Consider the following 20,882-nt stretch of genomic DNA (forward strand, 5'->3'; position numbering starts at 1 on the left):
TAGACAAGGATGTGTGATGTCACCGTGGTTGTTTAATATATTTATAGATGAGGTTGTAAGAGAAGTAAATGCGAGGGTCTTGGCAAGAGGCGTGGAGTTAAAAGATAAAGAATCACACACAAAGTGGGAGTTGTCACAGCTGCTCTTTGCTGATGACACTGTGCTCTTGGGAGATTCTGAAGAGAAGTTGCAGAGATTGGTGGATGAATTTGGTAGGGTGTGCAAAAGAAGAAAATTAAAGGTGAATACAGGAAAGAGTAAGGTTATGAGGATAACAAAAAGATTAGGTGATGAAAGATTGAATATCAGATTGGAGGGAGAGAGTATGGAGGAGGTGAACGTATTCAGATATTTGGGAGTGGACGTGTCAGCGGATGGGTCTATGAAAGATGAGGTGAATCATAGAATTGATGAGGGAAAAAGAGTGAGTGGTGCACTTAGGAGTCTGTGGAGACAAAGAACTTTGTCCTTGGAGGCAAAGAGGGGAATGTATGAGAGTATAGTTTTACCAACGCTCTTATATGGGTGTGAAGCGTGGGTGATGAATGTTGCAGCGAGGAGAAGGCTGGAGGCAGTGGAGATGTCATGTCTGAGGGCAATGTGTGGTGTGAATATAATGCAGAGAATTCGTAGTTTGGAAGTTAGGAGGAGGTGCGGGATTACCAAAACTGTTGTCCAGAGGGCTGAGGAAGGGTTGTTGAGGTGGTTCGGACATGTAGAGAGAATGGAGCGAAACAGAATGACTTCAAGAGTGTATCAGTCTGTAGTGGAAGGAAGGCGGGGTAGAGGTCGGCCTAGGAAGGGTTGGAGGGAGGGGGTAAAGGAGGTTTTGTGTGCGAGGGGCTTGGACTTCCAGCAGGCATGCTTGAGCGTGTTTGATAGGAGTGAATGGAGACAAATGGTTTTTAATACTTGACGTGCTGTTGGAGTGTGAGCAAAGTAACATTTATGAAGGGATTCAGGGAAACCGGCAGGCCGGACTTGAGTCCTGGAGATGGGAAGTACAGTGCCTGCACTCTGAAGGAGGGGTGTTAATGTTGCAGTTTAAAAACTGTAGTGTAAAGCACCCTTCTGGCAAGACAGTGATGGAGTGAATGATGGTGAAAGTTTTTCTTTTTCGGGCCACCCTGCCTTGGTGGGAATCGGCCGGTGTGATAATAATAAAAAAAAAAAAAAATATATATATATATATATATATATATATATATATATATATATATATATATATATATATATATATATATATATATATATATTAACGAAAGCACAAAACAGTGGTATTGAAACATTTACCAGACAGTGGCTAGTCGAGATTAAATCCAGTGACACATTCTCCCGCCTCAAAAGACAGAACAACGTTCACATTGCATATATTAATGATATTCCAACTTATCAGAGTGAAAAATTTACCATCCGTATCTATGGTATCCTTGGAAAGATGAACAGCTGACCCTTGGTGGTGACCTAGCCTTGATAATACTGCTGAAATGTCTACACTGCGATCGATCCTGTAAAATAAAGACGAGTTACATTTAATGTAATGAATTTATTTAATATACATTATAACGCAGAGTAGTGCTGACATGTCTATTAAGTGGTATTTATTTCGTCAGGTGGGCGCCAGGGAAATATATTCACTCTATTCTGAGACTAGAAACTTTGTTACTTCTTCAATAACATGATTTTAGCATTTATAAATGAATATATACGTTATAGCATAACATATATAATTTTGCACATATAAGACGCATATGCTCTTATAAAACGATTAGAGAGAATTTTGATTGAATTACCATCCATGGAAATACTCTTGTGAATGTTTCTCATGAAATGAAAAAATAATCTAGCCATACAAGCCTAATTTATTCTGAACTAGATGGGTTTCTGTTAATACACACTAGAACAGAGGTATCTATCCCCCGTATTATATAACCCAGCATATTGTAGCTGAACCCAAGCCGAGGCCTAGTAACAGAATTTCTGAACTCAGTATTTCTAAACTCTCTTAGATCTCTTGAATCTGCAGCTTCAAGAGGTCTAAGAGAGTTTAGAACTATAATTCAACCCTCCCACGAGGTTCACCTCGTGATAAGGAGAGCAGAGCTAAGAGGCAAACCTGTAGCTTAGCTTTTGATCTGCTCATAGTAATAATACAGATGACTGAATTGCCGAGGAGAATTTGACGGTAGCTGTGTATCTGAACCAAACATAGCTGATGTGAATTCGGTTACAGCAAGTACACTGCATGACATCACTGCTTCAAGCTAAATCATACAGAAGTTATGGTGGTCATTAACCAAGTTTTCGATGGTGATCAAGTTTATTACAACAGAGTCTCTTGTATAATTAAGGTGAGTTAGTCGAACCATTCTTGGTAAACTCCGTCGTAAATACTCGTGATATATGACTGAAGAATCACACTTCACTGGTAAACCACATCTGCTTTCGTCTACAGTAAAAAGTGAAGGTAACATGGCAGTTAACCACATTGTAAGGGCAGTTCTTCTAGGAAAATTGCTCTGTTAATTCTGTTTCTTAATTGAGCCCGTTAGACGATCACTCTAAAAGATGAATCCATGGAATTGGCAGTTTTCACGTCACATTGCTTTCCTTTGGCGAAAGGAAATAAGCCAATTAAAGCTTTAGCTTCACACGGTGATGTCCGGGTTCGATTCCCGGCAAGGGTGGAAACACTGGGGGTGTTTCCTTACACCGGGTGCCCATGTTCACCCATCAGTAAAATGGGTACCTGGGTGTTAGTCGATTGGCGTGGGTCGCATCCTGGGACAAAATTGACCTAATTTGCCCGAATTCTTTGCATAACAAGCGGCTTTGTACATAGTAGTATGTCATTGATGTCAGCTACACCTGTATACCTTGCACATGTACTTGTAGAAATAAAGATATTATTATTATTATTATTATTATTATTATTATTATTATTAACATTATTATTCAAAGAGGAACTCTACACTGGTGCTCCCCTTGGAATACTTCTCATAATCTCATATCAAAGGACTGAACATGACATCCTATAAACAATTTTAGGAAACTCCATTCCTGTATAGTTCCAGAGTATCCTTTTACCTGTTTCCATAGATGTCCAGAATATTAGAAGGAAGAGAATCCTTTCGACTATTGGTTTGTTACATGGGTTCTGGTAGATCATTTCTTACATACACTACAAAGACCTGTTAACGTTCTCTATGCCAACAGGTCACTATCACTTCCACAGAATTCCTTACAAGTTGTAAAACAATCCCATTATTTTTAGCTAATTTATAATGAATATATTTCACAGCCTCTTAGATAACATGGAAATAGTCAACAGAGGCAGTTACATGATCAATTCGCAGAACATAACTTTACATCTAGTTAATCCTGAGATGGCAATTTCCAATGAGTAGAAGCTAACCAAACAATCAAATTTAAGAAGTGCCAGATTCTCAGGAAACAGTTTCTGTTCTACATAGTGACCGAGGATGGCAACAACACATGTGACTCTAATCTATCTGCAGAGCTGAATTTCTCTCGACCTACGAGGGAAGACGTTGTTCACCCTTTCCTAAGCCGGGCAGGAATCTATCACAATTTTATAGCCAATTTCTCAATAACAACAGCTCCAGTCACTCATCATCTAAAGAATTATATTCCCTTTGATGTTCTTACCATGTTGCCCATCCACATCGTTCAGCCCACATTCGATACTCCTGTCATGCCTCAGTATGAGCAATCTCATTTCTTCCCACAGTTGAAAGAGCCCTTCAGCTGCAGGAGCTTTTTGTCCCATATATTTTCTATCCAGCTGTAAAGATATTATGTTATGGCCAAGGATCACGAAAGACACCGCATTATTTCCCTTTCTCCTCATCTTAACCAGGCCAGGTATCTCGTATCTCTACAATGAACACCCTAGTTAACAATATACAAGTCACATTCAGTACTTCTGCTGGTGATACACTGGATCCCCATTACCAAGTTCGAGCATTTCTTAGCCTTAAGAGTAAGTTAATGTTAACTCCAGTTCTGAAGTTCTTTCTTTTTACTGAAGGGTTTACTTTGACTGCTAATGCCAACCAAATTGGAATTAGTGTTATTTTGTCACAGCAGTCTAATGAAAAGCAACAGCGAAACACTTGCTGGCTAATTTCTTTCCGAAGCTGAATGCTACTATTCACTGTCCGAAATGGAAGCTATAGCTATAGATTTTGTTTTAGATCGCTTCAGAGACATTATATATAAGTATCTGATGACTTTGCCAACAAATCCCTTTCAGCTAAACATGTTCATTGATCTTTAATTTCAAAGATTACAATCAAGAGAGCAAAATGTCATCATCACTGCTTTACCTAATCATATCATATTTGTTGATTCACCATGAATGAGCTTCAGACCACACAACATTGCGATTCGACTTGGTCTCCTGTACGCCACTACTTGACCAAGAAGGATAATGATCTATCTACTGTACTTGTGAAAGATTAATTAGTCAACTAAGGGAACCTATGCAGGGTCGACAGTATAGTGTTACCTGACCCACTGTATATATGCTGGTAATCCCCAGGTCCTTAGTACCCACAGTTCTGAAGTTGAGTAATCACGTTCCCGGTGCAAAGTATGCCGATGAAGATCGTAGCATTAAACATGAAAAAATAAAGTACTTCCAATCTTAGACGTCGACGGGAATTTCTGAATACATATAAAATGTGTGATTTGCCTTTGTCACCAAGGTAATGTTATTGGTCTGAAACAGATTTTGTAGTATCCCATCACCTCAGAATCATGGAAAGCAACCAACATATGCTGATCTATTGCCATATTTCTCTTCTTCCAGGAAAATCGACACCTAGTGATGGTTAACAAAGTAACGAGATTCTATGACTTTGTACTGATCCCTAATAAAACTGCCCATACAGTAACTGATAATTTCCGCGAGAGTATCATCTTACATCAAACTTAGCCTCATGTGCTCTTCTTAGACAGCAGCATGGAATTCATTAATACGATAAGGGGAAACCTTGGCCCTACATTCATGAGCTTCAGTAGTACTCTCCCACTTGAGCACCGACAACAGAGTTGATTAATGTCTAAACTGTATGATACTTGGCATTTTCCTTGGCATCACGTGGAATACGGTAATTTCCGACCTCAGTACACCTTCACCTTTTTATGCAACGAGTCTTTCGACGAGTATTAAAAAAAACGTGTTTTGATACAACACGCTGCTGCTGCGCAAGTTTTTCTTTTTCATCCAAAGAGTCACACATTTCAGATGATGTTAGCAAAATCCAGATGCATAACATTCAGCTCATAATTAATTTTCACATCAACTCGCAAAGCCAAGGGAAGCGCGATCAGGAATTGTTGCAGGGTTTGAAGGTAGAACAATAGCCTAGATTCAGATATGTCTAAGCTTCAAGTCAACTTCGTACGTACATAGCATAATTAAACGCTGTCTCAGCAACAAATATGAAGAAAGGGAGATTGCGACTGGAATCACAAATCAGCCACATGAGTTTGTGAATAACAGATAGGAAGAAGAAACACTTAATGAAACAGCAGTGAGACAGCATTGTCTGCCTGATACCTCTTTTCTGACTGCTCGACGCCCTCTTCAACTTCTACATCCACTTCCACTCTAATGCTAGTGATTCTCATCTTGCTGTCCATCATTCGTATGGCCTTAAGTCCAGACCAACCATACAATGCTCCATCATAAACTTTACCCATGGTGTAGTCTGCGATTTTCATGTGGAATACTCTAACTGTTGACCAGAACTAGGTGCCGATGCCCACAGGCTATACAGTTTGTCCACTTTAACGTAACATAGATGATGTATATATATTAACGAAAGAGATCGTTTAATTTCCCTCGTCATTTTCCTGCAACGGGCCGACCCAGACAGTAGGTAGCCCAGCTGGTGTAAAACCTTTTCCTCGGGGGCTGCTCCACTCCAACATTTTGCTTATTGCTTTGCTCCTGGCGAGAATCCTGACCTCAGGTAGCGACCTTCCACCACTGCTTGGACCACACAGTCTCATTCTTACCGTGGTCAACGTGGAAGCAACTTCTCTTCCCTAGAACCTCTCATCTTTACCTGGCCAAGATTATTTTAATCATAAGGATCCCAGTTAACCTACAACACGCCACATGATTATTGCTTTATAAACTGTTAACTGCTACCAAGTGTTTCTACTAATATCTGTACCAAAGACTGCACGTGAGTCTATCTCTCACTGATGGACACTGTCAACTTTCAACGATTCTGCCGACGACACATTTGATCTCCAACACCAGACTCAAATTGGTATTCATCGGTAGTACTTGCTTGTGGCTCTTGCCTGATATTGTAATCACACTGGCTGCAGTGCAGTCCCATAATGATAAAAATAATCATAATTTAATAATAATAATGATAGAAATAATAATAAAAATAATAACAATATTTTTTTATTAACACATTGGCAGTTTTCCATCAAGGCAGGGTGACCCATAAAGGAAGAAACACTTTCATCATCATTCATTCTATCAGTCTTGCAAGAGGCGTGTCTAAACTACAGTGTAGGCACGCCTGACTTTAGGTGCCTGTCCAGGCACCTATTACGTATTGTGTCGTCTCTTAGTGTACAACTGGCGCCCCTGCTTTTCATTGGGGAAATGTTGCATCTCCTGTCGCGTCTTTTGCTTTTTTAGGGAGTGATTTTCGTGTGCAAGTTTGGTACTAATCCCTCTAGGATTTTCCAAGTGTATATTATCGTGTATCTTTCTCGTCTGCGTTCCAGGGAATACAAATCATGCGACTTCAACTGTTCCCAGTAATTTAGATGCTTTATCATACTTGTGTGTGCTGTTATAGTTCTCTATACATTCTCCAGGTCAGCAATTTCGCCTGCCATGAAGGGGGCAGTTAGTTTATAGCAGTATTCCAGCCTAAAGAGAACAAGCGATTTGAAGAGAATCATCATAGGCTTGGCGTCCCTAGTTTTGAAGGTTCTCATTATCCATACTATCATTTTTCTAGCAGATGAGGTAGATACATTGTTGTGGTCTTTGAAGGTGAGATTCTCTGACACTATCACCCCCAGGTCCTCCACATTTTTTTTTTCGCTCTATTGTGTGGTTAGAATTTGTTGTATACCCTGATACAGTTTTAATTTCCTCAAGTTTTCCATATCTCAGTAGTTGAAATTTCTCTTCACTGAACATCATATTGTTGTCTGAGGCCCATTTAAAGATTTGGTTGATGTCCGTTTAGAGTTTTGCGGTGTCTTCGATGTAGGACACTGTAATGGCAATTCGGGCGTCATCCACATAAGAAGACAAGGATCTGTGAATTACATTTCTGTCTCTGTCAGATATGAGAGTGAGGAACAGGATGGGAGCGAGTACTGTGCCTTGTGGAACAGAACTTTTCACTTTACTCTGTTTACTATTACTTTTTGTGTACTATTTGTTAGGAAGTTATAGATCCATCTACCAACTTTTCCTGTTATTCCTTTATCACGCATTTTGTGCACTATTACACCGTGGTCGCATTTATCAAGGCTTTCGCAATGTCTGTGTATACTACATCTGCATTTTGTTTATCCTCTAAAGCATCCATGACCTTGTCATAGTGGTCCAGTAGCTGGGATAGGCAGGAGCGACCTGCTCTAAACCCGTGTTGCCCTGCGTTGTATAACTGATGGGTATCTAGGCGTTTGACGATCTTGCTTCTTGGAATCCTTTCAAAGATTTTTATAATATGGGATGTTAGCACTATCAGTCTGTAGTTCTTTGCAATTGGTTTATTGCCACTTTTGTGGAGTGGGGCTATGTCTGTTGTTTGTAGTTACTGTGGGATGACCCCTGTGTCTATGTTCCCTCTCCATAGAATGCTGAAGGCACGTGACAGGGGCTTCTTGCAGTTCTTGATAAACACAGAGTTCCACAAGTCCGGGCCTGGGTATACCACGCCTGGTATACCATGCACCCGTGAGGCTTACCAGTCCACATACTCATCATGATGATACACAGTCAATCCTAATCATAGATCAACATATTCACCATGAAAAGTAAAAATGCATAAAATATAAAGATCCCGACAGTGAGAATATTGTTTTAACTAGTGTAAAAAAAATATTCTGAATAAGCATTCTTTTTAAGAAAGAAACTAATCATGATAGATAAACATTCTAATCATAATGACCCAGATTATCATGAAGGATAAACATACTTATCATGATGGGTTAACATTCAATAAATATACATATCACGGTAAGTAAACATACTTATCACGCCGTGCAAAGCTCTCTTTTCTTTTTAGGGGTGAACTGTGGCCCTGTTCTGATGCTTTTCTTGCTTGCTTTTTATCTTTCTTTGCGTCCTGACCCACGTCAACAGCACCCGCTGGCTCCTCCTCCTGCTCTTCAAACTCCTCACCATATATCTGAAAAGAATAAGAAAACGTATCAGAAAGTTTATTTTGAGCTTGTAAGATCTTCAGTAAGTACTGTCTTTGGCAAGTGTGTTAATAAATAATCAAGTACATAAGTAATTAGACAAGCAAGAAAGCGAGTAAGTAAGCTTAATTTATGCGTTTGGAATGACAAATGTCTGACATAGCAACACAATGCCTGGGAAAACGTTTGCAAGTTTTTTTTTTTTTACCAAGTGTTTAACATGATTTATTACCACTCTGACCTTAACTCCAGCTGCTTCATCTCACCCCATCCTGCCTGTTTTAGGCGTGAGGGACTGACCACCTCTCTCTCTCTCCGAGCGAGGGTGACGGACTGGTCACGTCTTTACTAATTATACTGCCTACAGTGCTCTGTTGACCTGAAAAAGCACTAGAAGCTCTCTTCACCTGATAGAGCACTGAAAGCTCTCTTCACCTGATAGAGCACTGAGAGCTCTCTTCACCTGATAGAGCGCTGAAAGCTCGCTTCACCTGATAAAGCACTGAAAGCTCTCTTCACCTGATAGAGCACTGAAAGCTCTCTTCACCTGATAGAGCACTGAAAGCTCTCTTCACCTGATAGAGCGCTGAAAGCTCGCTTCACCTGATAAAGCACTGAAAGCTCTCTTCACCTGATAGAGCACTGAAAGCTCTCTTCACCTGATAGAGCACTGAAAGCTCTATTCCCCTGATAGAACACTAAAGGCTCTATTCACCTGATAGAGCACTGAAAGCTTTATTCACTTGATAGAGCACTGAAAGCTCTATTCACCTGATGGAGCAGTGAAAGCTTTGTTCACTTGGTAGACCACTGAAATCTCTATTCCCATGATAGAACACTGAAAGCTCTATTTACTTGATAGAGCACTGAAAGCTCTATTCCCCTGATAGAACACTAAAGGCTCTATTCACCTGATAGAGCACTGAAAGCTTTATTCACCTGATGGAGCAGTGAAAGCTCTCTTCACCTGATAGAGCACTGAAAGCTCTCTTCACCTGATAGAGCGCTGAAAGCTCGCTTCACCTGATAAAGCACTGAAAGCTCTCTTCACCTGATAGAGCACTGAAAGCTCTCTTCACCTGATAGAGCACTGAAAGCTCTATTCCCCTGATAGAACACTAAAGGCTCTATTCACCTGATAGAGCACTGAAAGCTTTATTCACTTGATAGAGCACTGAAAGCTCTATTCACCTGATGGAGCAGTGAAAGCTTTGTTCACTTGGTAGACCACTGAAATCTCTATTCCCATGATAGAACACTGAAAGCTCTATTTACTTGATAGAGCACTGAAAGCTCTATTCCCCTGATAGAACACTAAAGGCTCTATTCACCTGATAGAGCACTGAAAGCTTTATTCACCTGATGGAGCAGTGAAAGCTTTGTTCACTTGGTAGAGCACTGAAAGCTCTATTTCCATGACAGAACACTGAAAGCTCTATTCACTTGATAGAGCACTGAAAGCTTTATTCACTAGATAGAGCACTGAAAGCTCTATTCACCTGATGGAGCACTGAAAGCTCTATTCACCTGATGGAGCACTGAAAGCTCTATTCACCTGATGGAGCACTGAAAGCTCTATTTCCATGACAGAACACTGAAAGCTCTATTCACTTGATAGAGCACTGAAAGCTTTATTCACTAGATAGAGCACTGAAAGCCCTATTCACCTGATGGAGCACTGAAAGCTGTATTCACCTGATGCAGCACTGAAAGCTCTATTCACCTGATGGAGCACTGAAAGCTGTATTCACCTGATGGAGCACTGAAAGCTGTATTCACCTGATGCAGCACTGAAAGCTCTATTCACCTGATGGAGCACTGAAAGCTGTATTCACCTGATGGAGCACTGAAAGCTCTATTTCCATGACAGAACACTGAAAGCTCTATTCACTTGATAGAGCACTGAAAGCTTTATTCACTAGATAAAGCACTGAAAGCCCTATTCACCTGATGGAGCACTGAAAGCTGTATTCACCTGATGCAGCACTGAAAGCTCTATTCACCTGATGGAGCACTGAAAGCTGTATTCACCTGATGCAGCACTGTAAGCTCTATTCACCTGATGGAGCACTGAAAGCTGTATTCACCTGATGGAGCACTGAAAGCTGTATTCACCTGATGCAGCACTGAAAGCTCTATTCACCTGATGGAGCACTGAAAGCTGTATTCACCTGATGGAGCACTGAAAGCTCTATTTCCATGACAGAACACTGAAAGCTCTATTCACTTGATAGAGCACTGAAAGCTTTATTCACTAGATAGAGCACTGAAAGCCCTATTCACCTGATGGAGCACTGAAAGCTGTATTCACCTGATGCAGCACTGAAAGCTCTATTCACCTGATGGAGCACTGAAAGCTGTATTCACCTGATGCAGCACTGAAAGCTCTATTCACCTGATGGAGCACTGAAAGCTGTATTCACCTGATGGAGCACTGAAAGCTGTATTCACCTGATGCAGCACTGAAAGCTCTATTCACCTGATGGAGCACTGAAAGCTCTATTCACCTGATGGAGCACTGAAAGCTCTATTCACCTTACATCTATTTGTTACAAATGCGTCTAGTTCGTCAACTTGTCGGTGTTGTACATCATCTATAATGTAACATGTATTTGTGTGTGTATGCATGAATGCATATGTAACATGTCCGTATGTGTACATATATGTTGGTGGAAACGTTCAGTATGTATGAGTATGTACGCATATGCAGATGCATGCATGTGGAAATTTAAACCTGCATGTATGTTTGTGCAATTGCAAATTTATGTGTGTGTATGTATGTGTGTTCATGTAGTTGCATTGAAATGCATGTGTGTGTATGAATGTATTGGTATATGTGTCTATTATTATTATTATTAAAGATTCGCCGGTATTCTCCCGGCCCGGGCCTTTACCAAGTGGTGGCCCGGCCTTGGCTCCCTCTTTAGGGAGTGTCTGAGACCTAAGTCTCCCATGGGAGGAGGCACAAGTGCCTCCTCTACTTTGGGACCAACTGTCCCCAGACCTAGCCACAAGCTAGGTCTCTCTGGTCTGCCATCCCCGCCCCAAGGGGATTAATTAGAATGACAGTCTTGTGAGCTGAGAGCTCGGGCTCAGGCATCTACCCTACCCTAGAAGGGCTGGGCATGATGTCGATGATGTGTCTTTGTGTTTATGTTCGCATGTATGAATAAACCTTTGCATATATCTGTGTTTGTATGTATGCAATGGATGTTTGAATTTGTATATATATATATATATAGACAAAACATTCACAACAATACAATAGAAAGTAAAACTACCTATATAACAACTCAGAGCTACATCTCGAATACTTCGTCCAGCTCCCCTGCGGTGGGCCGCGTGACCAGAATGCTGCAGGCATTTCCTCTCTGGATCGCGACACTGAGTCTCTAAAAGAGGAAGCTGGTCGCCCTGTGGTCCTTGGTTTCTATGATGAGCTTTTCACCAAGCTCTTTGAGGAACTTTAGAGCACACTTGCCCCATGCTCCAAGGGTCTCTGACCCTAATGAGATGAAGTTATAACAAGAGGGAAGGTCTTCATATTTGCAGATCTTCTGGGTCTCCCTGTGGCTTGCAGCTCCACCCCCTTCCACTACGGAGTATGGCAAGTAGGTGTCTGCCAATGTGGCGGCACAGGTGTAGTCCCTGGCAATCTGCTTTCCATCCTTCCGGGGTAGCATAGTGGCTCCATGAAGACGCTTTTGACTTCCGTCAGACCTCTGCACTTGGGGTTCCCGTTGAGCTGGGCAACGGGCTGTGGCGAGGCTTCTCTTTATGATGTCATTGACCTCCTCATGTCTGGCATACATCCCTTCTGCTGTGTGACACACGAGACCATGAAGTCCGAATTGATCAGCCGTCGCCCTGCCGCAAATACACCTATGTTCGATGAGGATGGCGAAGAGCAACAATATATATGGATGTATTTGTATGTATGTATGTATGTATGTATGTATGTATGTATGTATGTATGTATGTATGTATGTATGTATGAATGTATGTATGTATGTATGTATGTATGTATGTATGTATGTATGTATGTATGTATGTAATGATGTATGTATGTATGTATGTATGTATGTATGTATGTATGTATGAATGCATGTATATATGTATGTATGTATGTATAGAACATAAGAACAAATTCGCCGATGACACAAAGATAGGTAGGAAAATTGATTCAAACGTAGACGTTAGGGAACTTCAGGAGGATTTAGACAAACTCTACTCTTGGTCAGAAAAGTGGCAGATGCAGTTCAATGTAGATAAATGCAAGGTTATGAAGCTCGGGAGTGTCCATAACCCTAGCACTTATAAATTAAATAATGTAGAACTTAGCCATACAGATTGCGAAAAGGACTTGGGGGTTATGGTAAGCAGCAACCTTAAACCAAGACAGCAATGCCTAAGCGTACGTAATAAGGCAAATAGATTACTGGGATTTATATCAAGAAGTGTAAGCAACAGAAGTCCAGAGGTCATACTGCAGCTTTATACATCATTAGTAAGGCCTCACCTAGATTATGCAGCTCAATTCTGGTCTCCATATTACAGAATGGACATAAATTCGTTAGAAAACATTCAGCGTAGGATGACTAAATTAATACATAGCATTAGAAATCTTCCTTATGAAGAAAGATTGAAGACTCTTAAGTTACATTCACTTGTTAGACGAAGAATGAGGGGAGACCTGATCGAAGTGTATAAGTGGAAGATAGGTATTAATAAAGGGGATATTAACAAGGTCTTGAGGATATCTCTCCAAGAGAGAACCCGCAGTAATGGATTTAAATTGGATAAGTTTAGATTTAGAAAGGACATAGGAAAGTATTGGTTTGGAAATAGGGTAGTTGATGAGTGGAACAGTCTACCTAGTTGGGTTATTGAGGCTGGGACTTTGGGTAGTTTCAAATTTAGGTTGGATAAGTACATGAGTGGGAGGGTAATAAATGGTATAAAATACCGACACAATGGAAATATAAACACAAATGCAGTATAATGTGATCCTTTATTGACAACGTTTCACCCACACAGTGGGCTTTCTCAAGTCACACACGGATCTGTGTGTGACTTGAAAAAGCCCACTGTGTGGGCGAAACGTAGTCAATAAAGAATCACATTATACTGCATTTGTGTTTATATTGCCATGAGTGGGAGGGGTTGGATTTGAGTGGGACTTGCACATCGGAGCTTGTTTCTTGGGTGGCATTGAAAATTGGGTTGGTCAAATGTTTGTTAGTGGGATGAATTGTAAAGGACCTGCCTAGTATGGGCCAACAGGCCTGCTGCAGTGTTCCTCCTTTCTTATGTTCTTATGTTAACATAACAATGGAGAAACACTGCAGAAGGCCTTCTGGCCCATGCAAGGCAGGTCCTTTACAATTCATCCCACTAACAAAACATTTGCCCAACCCAATTTTCAATGAACATTAAAATGGTATAAAATACCGACAGATTGTTAGGTAAGACACATATGCAACAGTTAGGTATCTTTATTTCGAAACGTTTCGCCTACACAGTAGGCTTCTTCAGTCGAGTACAGAAAAGTTGATAGAAGCAGAAGATACTTTAAGACGATGTATTCAGTCCATCACCCTTAAAGTTTTGAGGTGGTCAGTCCCTCAGTCTGGAGAAGAGCATTGTTCCGTTGTCTGAAACAATATGAAGTTGAAGTGACAGGATGGAGCCTTTATATAGTGCCAGGAGGTGAGACGTAGGTTGCTTTGGGAGGGCAGGTCCCTCTCAAACCCAGCCGTTCTCACTAGTAGAGGTCGAAGTTGATGGTCTGTACCAAGATACCCTTGTGTTGCAGTGTCTGACAGAATGAACATTAAAATGGTATAAAATACCGACAGATTGTTAGGTAAGACACATATGCAACAGTTAGGTATCTTTATTTCGAAACGTTTCGCCTACATAGTAGGCTTCTTCAGTCGAGTACAGAAAAGTTGATAGAAGCAGAAGATACTTGAAGACGATGTAATCAGTCCATCACCCTTAAAGTTTTGAGGTGGTCAGTCCCTCAGTCTGGAGAAGAGCATTGTTCCGTTGTATGAAACAATATGGAGAAGAAGTGACAGGATGGAGCTTTATATAGTGCCAAGAGGTGAGACGTAGGCCACTAGGAGAGGTGAACTCAGATTTGAGAGGGCAGGTCCCTCTCAAATCCAGCCGTTCTCACTAGTAGAAGTTGTCGAAGTTGATTGGTCTGTACCAAGATACCCTTGTGTTGCAGTGTCTGACAGATTGAACATTAAAATGGTATAAAATACCGACAGATTGTTAGGTAAGACACATATGCAACAGTTAGGTATCTTTATTTCGAAACGTTTCGCCTACACAGTAGGCTTCTTCAGTCAAGTACAGAAAAGTTGATAGAAGCAGAAGATACTTGAAGACGATGTATTCAGTCCATCACCCTTAAAGTTTTGAGGTGGTCAGTCCCTCAGTCTGGAGAAGAGCATTGTTCCGTTGTATGAAACAATATGGAGAAGAAGTGACAGGATGGAGCTTTATATAGTGCCAAGAGGTGAGACGTAGGCCACTAGGAGAGGTGAACTCAGATGTTGAGAGGTCAGGTCCCTCTCAAATCCAGCCCCTCTCACTAGTGGAGTTGTCGAAGTTGATTGCAGGTCTGTACCAAGATACCCTTGTGTTGCAGTGTCTGACAGATTGAACATTAAAATGGTATAAAATACCGACAGGTTGTTAGGTAAGACACATATGCAACAGTTAGGTATCTTTATTTCGAAACGTTTCGCCTACACAGTAGGCTTCTTCAGTCAAGTACAGAAAAGTTGATAGAAGCAGAAGATACTTGAAGACGATGTAATCAGTCCATCACCCTTAAAGTTTTGAGGTGGTCAGTCCCTCAGTCTGGAGAAGAGCATTGTTCCATAGTATGAAACAATATGGAGAAGAAGTGACAGGATGGAGCTTTTTATAGCGCCAAGAGGTGAGACGTAGGCCACTAGGAGAGGTAAGAACTCAGATGTTGAGAGGTCAGGTCCCTCTCAAATCCAGCCGTTCTCACTAGTGGAAGTTGTCGAAGTTGATTGCAGGTCTGTACCAAGATACCCTTGTGTTGCAGTGTCTGACAGAATGAACATTAAAATGGTATAAAATACCGACAGGTTGTTAGGTAAGACACATATGCAACAGTTAGGTATCTTTATTATGAAACGTTTCGCCTACACAGTAGGCTTCTTCAGTCAAGTACAGAAAAGTTGATAGAAGCAGAAGATACTTGAAGACGATGTAATCAGTCCATCACCCTTAAAGTTTTGAGGTGGTCAGTCCCTCAGTCTGGAGAAGAGCATTGTTCCATAGTATGAAACAATATGGAGATGAAGTGACAGGATGGAGCTTTTATAGCGCCATGAGGTGAGACGTAGGCCACTAGGAGAGGTAAGAACTCAGATGTTGAAAGGTCAGGTCCTTCTCAAATCCAGCCGCTCTCACTGGTGGAAGTTGTCGAAGTTGATTGCAGGTCTGTACCAAGATACCCTTGTGTTGCAGTGTCTGACAGATTGAACATTAAAATGGTATAAAATACCGACAGGTTGTTAGGTAAGACACATATGCAACAGTTAGGTATCTTTATTATGAAACGTTTCGCCTACACAGTAGGCTTCTTCAGTCAAGTACAGAAAAGTTGATAGAAGCAGAAGATACTTGAAGACGATGTAATCAGTCCATCACCCTTAAAGTTTTGAGGTGGTCAGTCCCTCAGTCTGGAGAAGAGCATTGTTCCATAGTATGAAACAATATGGAGATGAAGTGACAGGATGGAGCTTTTATAGCGCCATGAGGTGAGACGTAGGCCACTAGGAGAGGTAAGAACTCAGATGTTGAAAGGTCAGGTCCTTCTCAAATCCAGCCGCTCTCACTGGTGGAAGTTGTCGAAGTTGATTGCAGGTCTGTACCAAGATACCCTTGTGTTGCAGTGTCTGACAGATTGAACATTAAAATGGTATAAAATACCGACAGGTTGTTAGGTAAGACACATATGCAACAGTTAGGTATCTTTATTATGAAACGTTTCGCCTACACAGTAGGCTTCTTCAGTCAAGTACAGAAAAGTTGATAGAAGCAGAAGATACTTGAAGACGATGTAATCAGTCCATCACCCTTAAAGTTTTGAGGTGGTCAGTCCCTCAGTCTGGAGAAGAGCATTGTTCCATAGTATGAAACAATATGGAGATGAAGTGACAGGATGGAGCTTTTATAGCGCCATGAGGTGAGACGTAGGCCACTAGGAGAGGTAAGAACTCAGATGTTGAAAGGTCAGGTCCTTCTCAAATCCAGCCGCTCTCACTGGTGGAAGTTGTCGAAGTTGATTGCAGGTCTGTACCAAGATACCCTTGTGTTGCAGTGTCTGACAGATTGAACATTAAAATGGTATAAAATACCGACAGGTTGTTAGGTAAGACACATATGCAACAGTTAGGTATCTTTATTATGAAACGTTTCGCCTACACAGTAGGCTTCTTCAGTCAAGTACAGAAAAGTTGATAGAAGCAGAAGATACTTGAAGACGATGTAATCAGTCCATCACCCTTAAAGTTTTGAGGTGGTCAGTCCCTCAGTCTGGAGAAGAGCATTGTTCCATAGTATGAAACAATATGGAGATGAAGTGACAGGATGGAGCTTTTATAGCGCCATGAGGTGAGACGTAGGCCACTAGGAGAGGTAAGAACTCAGATGTTGAAAGGTCAGGTCCTTCTCAAATCCAGCCGCTCTCACTGGTGGAAGTTGTCGAAGTTGATTGCAGGTCTGTACCAAGATACCCTTGTGTTGCAGTGTCTGACAGATTGAACATTAAAATGGTATAAAATACCGACAGGTTGTTAGGTAAGACACATATGCAACAGTTAGGTATCTTTATTATGAAACGTTTCGCCTTAGGCTTCTTAGTCAAGTACAGAAAAGTTGATAGAAGCAGAAGATACTTGATGTAACGTCCATCACCTCATGGCGCTATAAAAGCCTACTTCATCTCCATATTGTTTCATACTATGGAACAATGCTCTTCTCCAGACTGAGGGACTGACCACCTCAAAACTTTAAGGGTGATGGACTGATTACATCGTCTTCAAGTATCTTCTGCTTCTATCAACTTTTCTGTACTTGACTGAAGAAGCCTACTGTGTAGGCGAAACGTTTCATAATAAAGATACCTAACTGTTGCATATGTGTCTTACCTAACAACCTGTCGGTATTTTATACCATTTTAATGTTCAATCTGTCAGACACTGCAACACAAGGGTATCTTGGTACAGACCTGCAATCAACTTCGACAACTTCCACCAGTGAGAGCGGCTGGATTTGAGAAGGACCTGACCTTTCAACATCTGAGTTCTTACCTCTCCTAGTGGCCTACGTCTCACCTCATGGCGCTATAAAAGCTCCATCCTGTCACTTCATCTCCATATTGTTTCATACTATGGAACAATGCTCTTCTCCAGACTGAGGGACTGACCACCTCAAAACTTTAAGGGTGATGGACTGATTACATCGTCTTCAAGTATCTTCTGCTTCTATCAACTTTTCTGTACTTGACTGAAGAAGCCTACTGTGTAGGCGAAACGTTTCATAATAAAGATACCTAACTGTTGCATATGTGTCTTACCTAACAACCTGTCGGTATTTTATACCATTTTAATGTTCAATCTGTCAGACACTGCAACACAAGGGTATCTTGGTACAGACCTGCAATCAACTTCGACAACTTCCACCAGTGAGAGCGGCTGGATTTGAGAAGGACCTGACCTTTCAACATCTGAGTTCTTACCTCTCCTAGTGGCCTACGTCTCACCTCATGGCGCTATAAAAGCTCCATCCTGTCACTTCATCTCCATATTGTTTCATACTATGGAACAATGCTCTTCTCCAGACTGAGGGACTGACCACCTCAAAACTTTAAGGGTGATGGACTGATTACATCGTCTTCAAGTATCTTCTGCTTCTATCAACTTTTCTGTACTTGACTGAAGAAGCCTACTGTGTAGGCGAAACGTTTCATAATAAAGATACCTAACTGTTGCATATGTGTCTTACCTAACAACCTGTCGGTATTTTATACCATTTTAATGTTCAATCTGTCAGACACTGCAACACAAGGGTATCTTGGTACAGACCTGCAATCAACTTCGACAACTTCCACCAGTGAGAGCGGCTGGATTTGAGAAGGACCTGACCTTTCAACATCTGAGTTCTTACCTCTCCTAGTGGCCTACGTCTCACCTCATGGCGCTATAAAAGCTCCATCCTGTCACTTCATCTCCATATTGTTTCATACTATGGAACAATGCTCTTCTCCAGACTGAGGGACTGACCACCTCAAAACTTTAAGGGTGATGGACTGATTACATCGTCTTCAAGTATCTTCTGCTTCTATCAACTTTTCTGTACTTGACTGAAGAAGCCTACTGTGTAGGCGAAACGTTTCATAATAAAGATACCTAACTGTTGCATATGTGTCTTACCTAACAACCTGTCGGTATTTTATACCATTTTAATGTTCAATCTGTCAGACACTGCAACACAAGGGTATCTTGGTACAGACCTGCAATCAACTTCGACAACTTCCACCAGTGAGAGCGGCTGGATTTGAGAAGGACCTGACCTTTCAACATCTGAGTTCTTACCTCTCCTAGTGGCCTACGTCTCACCTCATGGCGCTATAAAAGCTCCATCCTGTCACTTCATCTCCATATTGTTTCATACTATGGAACAATGCTCTTCTCCAGACTGAGGGACTGACCACCTCAAAACTTTAAGGGTGATGGACTGATTACATCGTCTTCAAGTATCTTCTGCTTCTATCAACTTTTCTGTACTTGACTGAAGAAGCCTACTGTGTAGGCGAAACGTTTCATAATAAAGATACCTAACTGTTGCATATGTGTCTTACCTAACAACCTGTCGGTATTTTATACCATTTTAATGTTCAATCTGTCAGACACTGCAACACAAGGGTATCTTGGTACAGACCTGCAATCAACTTCGACAACTTCCACCAGTGAGAGCGGCTGGATTTGAGAAGGACCTGACCTTTCAACATCTGAGTTCTTACCTCTCCTAGTGGCCTACGTCTCACCTCATGGCGCTATAAAAGCTCCATCCTGTCACTTCATCTCCATATTGTTTCATACTATGGAACAATGCTCTTCTCCAGACTGAGGGACTGACCACCTCAAAACTTTAAGGGTGATGGACTGATTACATCGTCTTCAAGTATCTTCTGCTTCTATCAACTTTTCTGTACTTGACTGAAGAAGCCTACTGTGTAGGCGAAACGTTTCATAATAAAGATACCTAACTGTTGCATATGTGTCTTACCTAACAACTTCATATTGTTTCAGACAACGGAACAATGCTCTTCTCCAGACTGAGGGACTGACCACCTCAAAACTTTAAGGGTGATGGACTGAATACATCGTCTTAAAGTATCTTCTGCTTCTATCAACTTTTCTGTACTCGACTGAAGAAGCCTACTGTGTAGGCGAAACGTTTCGAAATAAAGATACCTAACTGTTGCATATGTGTCTTACCTAACAATCTGTCGGTATTTTATACCATTTTAATGTTCATTCTGTCAGACACTGCAACACAAGGGTATCTTGGTACAGACCATCAACTTCGACCTCTACTAGTGAGAACGGCTGGGTTTGAGAGGGACCTGCCCTCCCAAAGCAACCTACGTCTCACCTCCTGGCACTATATAAAGGCTCCATCCTGTCACTTCAACTTCATATTGTTTCAGACAACGGAACAATGCTCTTCTCCAGACTGAGGGACTGACCACCTCAAAACTTTAAGGGTGATGGACTGAATACATCGTCTTAAAGTATCTTCTGCTTCTATCAACTTTTCTGTACTCGACTGAAGAAGCCTACTGTGTAGGCGAAACGTTTCGAAATAAAGATACCTAACTGTTGCATATGTGTCTTACCTAACAATCTGTCGGTATTTTATACCATTTTAATGTTCATTCTGTCAGACACTGCAACACAAGGGTATCTTGGTACAGACCATCAACTTCGACCTCTACTAGTGAGAACGGCTGGGTTTGAGAGGGACCTGCCCTCCCAAAGCAACCTACGTCTCACCTCCTGGCACTATATAAAGGCTCCATCCTGTCACTTCAACTTCATATTGTTTCAGACAACGGAACAATGCTCTTCTCCAGACTGAGGGACTGACCACCTCAAAACTTTAAGGGTGATGGACTGAATACATCGTCTTAAAGTATCTTCTGCTTCTATCAACTTTTCTGTACTCGACTGAAGAAGCCTACTGTGTAGGCGAAACGTTTCGAAATAAAGATACCTAACTGTTGCATATGTGTCTTACCTACCAATTTTCAATGCCACCCAAGAAATAAGCTCTGATGTGAAAGTCCCACTCAAATCCAACCCCTCCCACTCATGTAC

General features: G+C 41.3%; 1 protein-coding gene across 1 annotated transcript in view; it reads right to left on the bottom strand.

The window, feature by feature from the left end:
* LOC128696898 (protein unc-80 homolog) overlaps nt 1–20,882 on the bottom strand; it is a 1,079,316-nt gene that overhangs the window by 343,868 nt on the left and 714,566 nt on the right. The window contains exons 41-42 of the mRNA XM_070095999.1: nt 8,272–8,429; nt 1,411–1,508 (exon numbers count right to left, since the gene is read on the bottom strand). Coding sequence (XP_069952100.1) covers nt 1,411–1,508; nt 8,272–8,429 — 256 coding nt within the window. The remainder of the gene's footprint in view (nt 1–1,410; nt 1,509–8,271; nt 8,430–20,882) is intronic.

This window comes from Cherax quadricarinatus, chromosome 52 (genome assembly GCF_038502225.1).
Source record: "Cherax quadricarinatus isolate ZL_2023a chromosome 52, ASM3850222v1, whole genome shotgun sequence".
NCBI classification, from domain to species: domain Eukaryota; kingdom Metazoa; phylum Arthropoda; class Malacostraca; order Decapoda; family Parastacidae; genus Cherax; species Cherax quadricarinatus.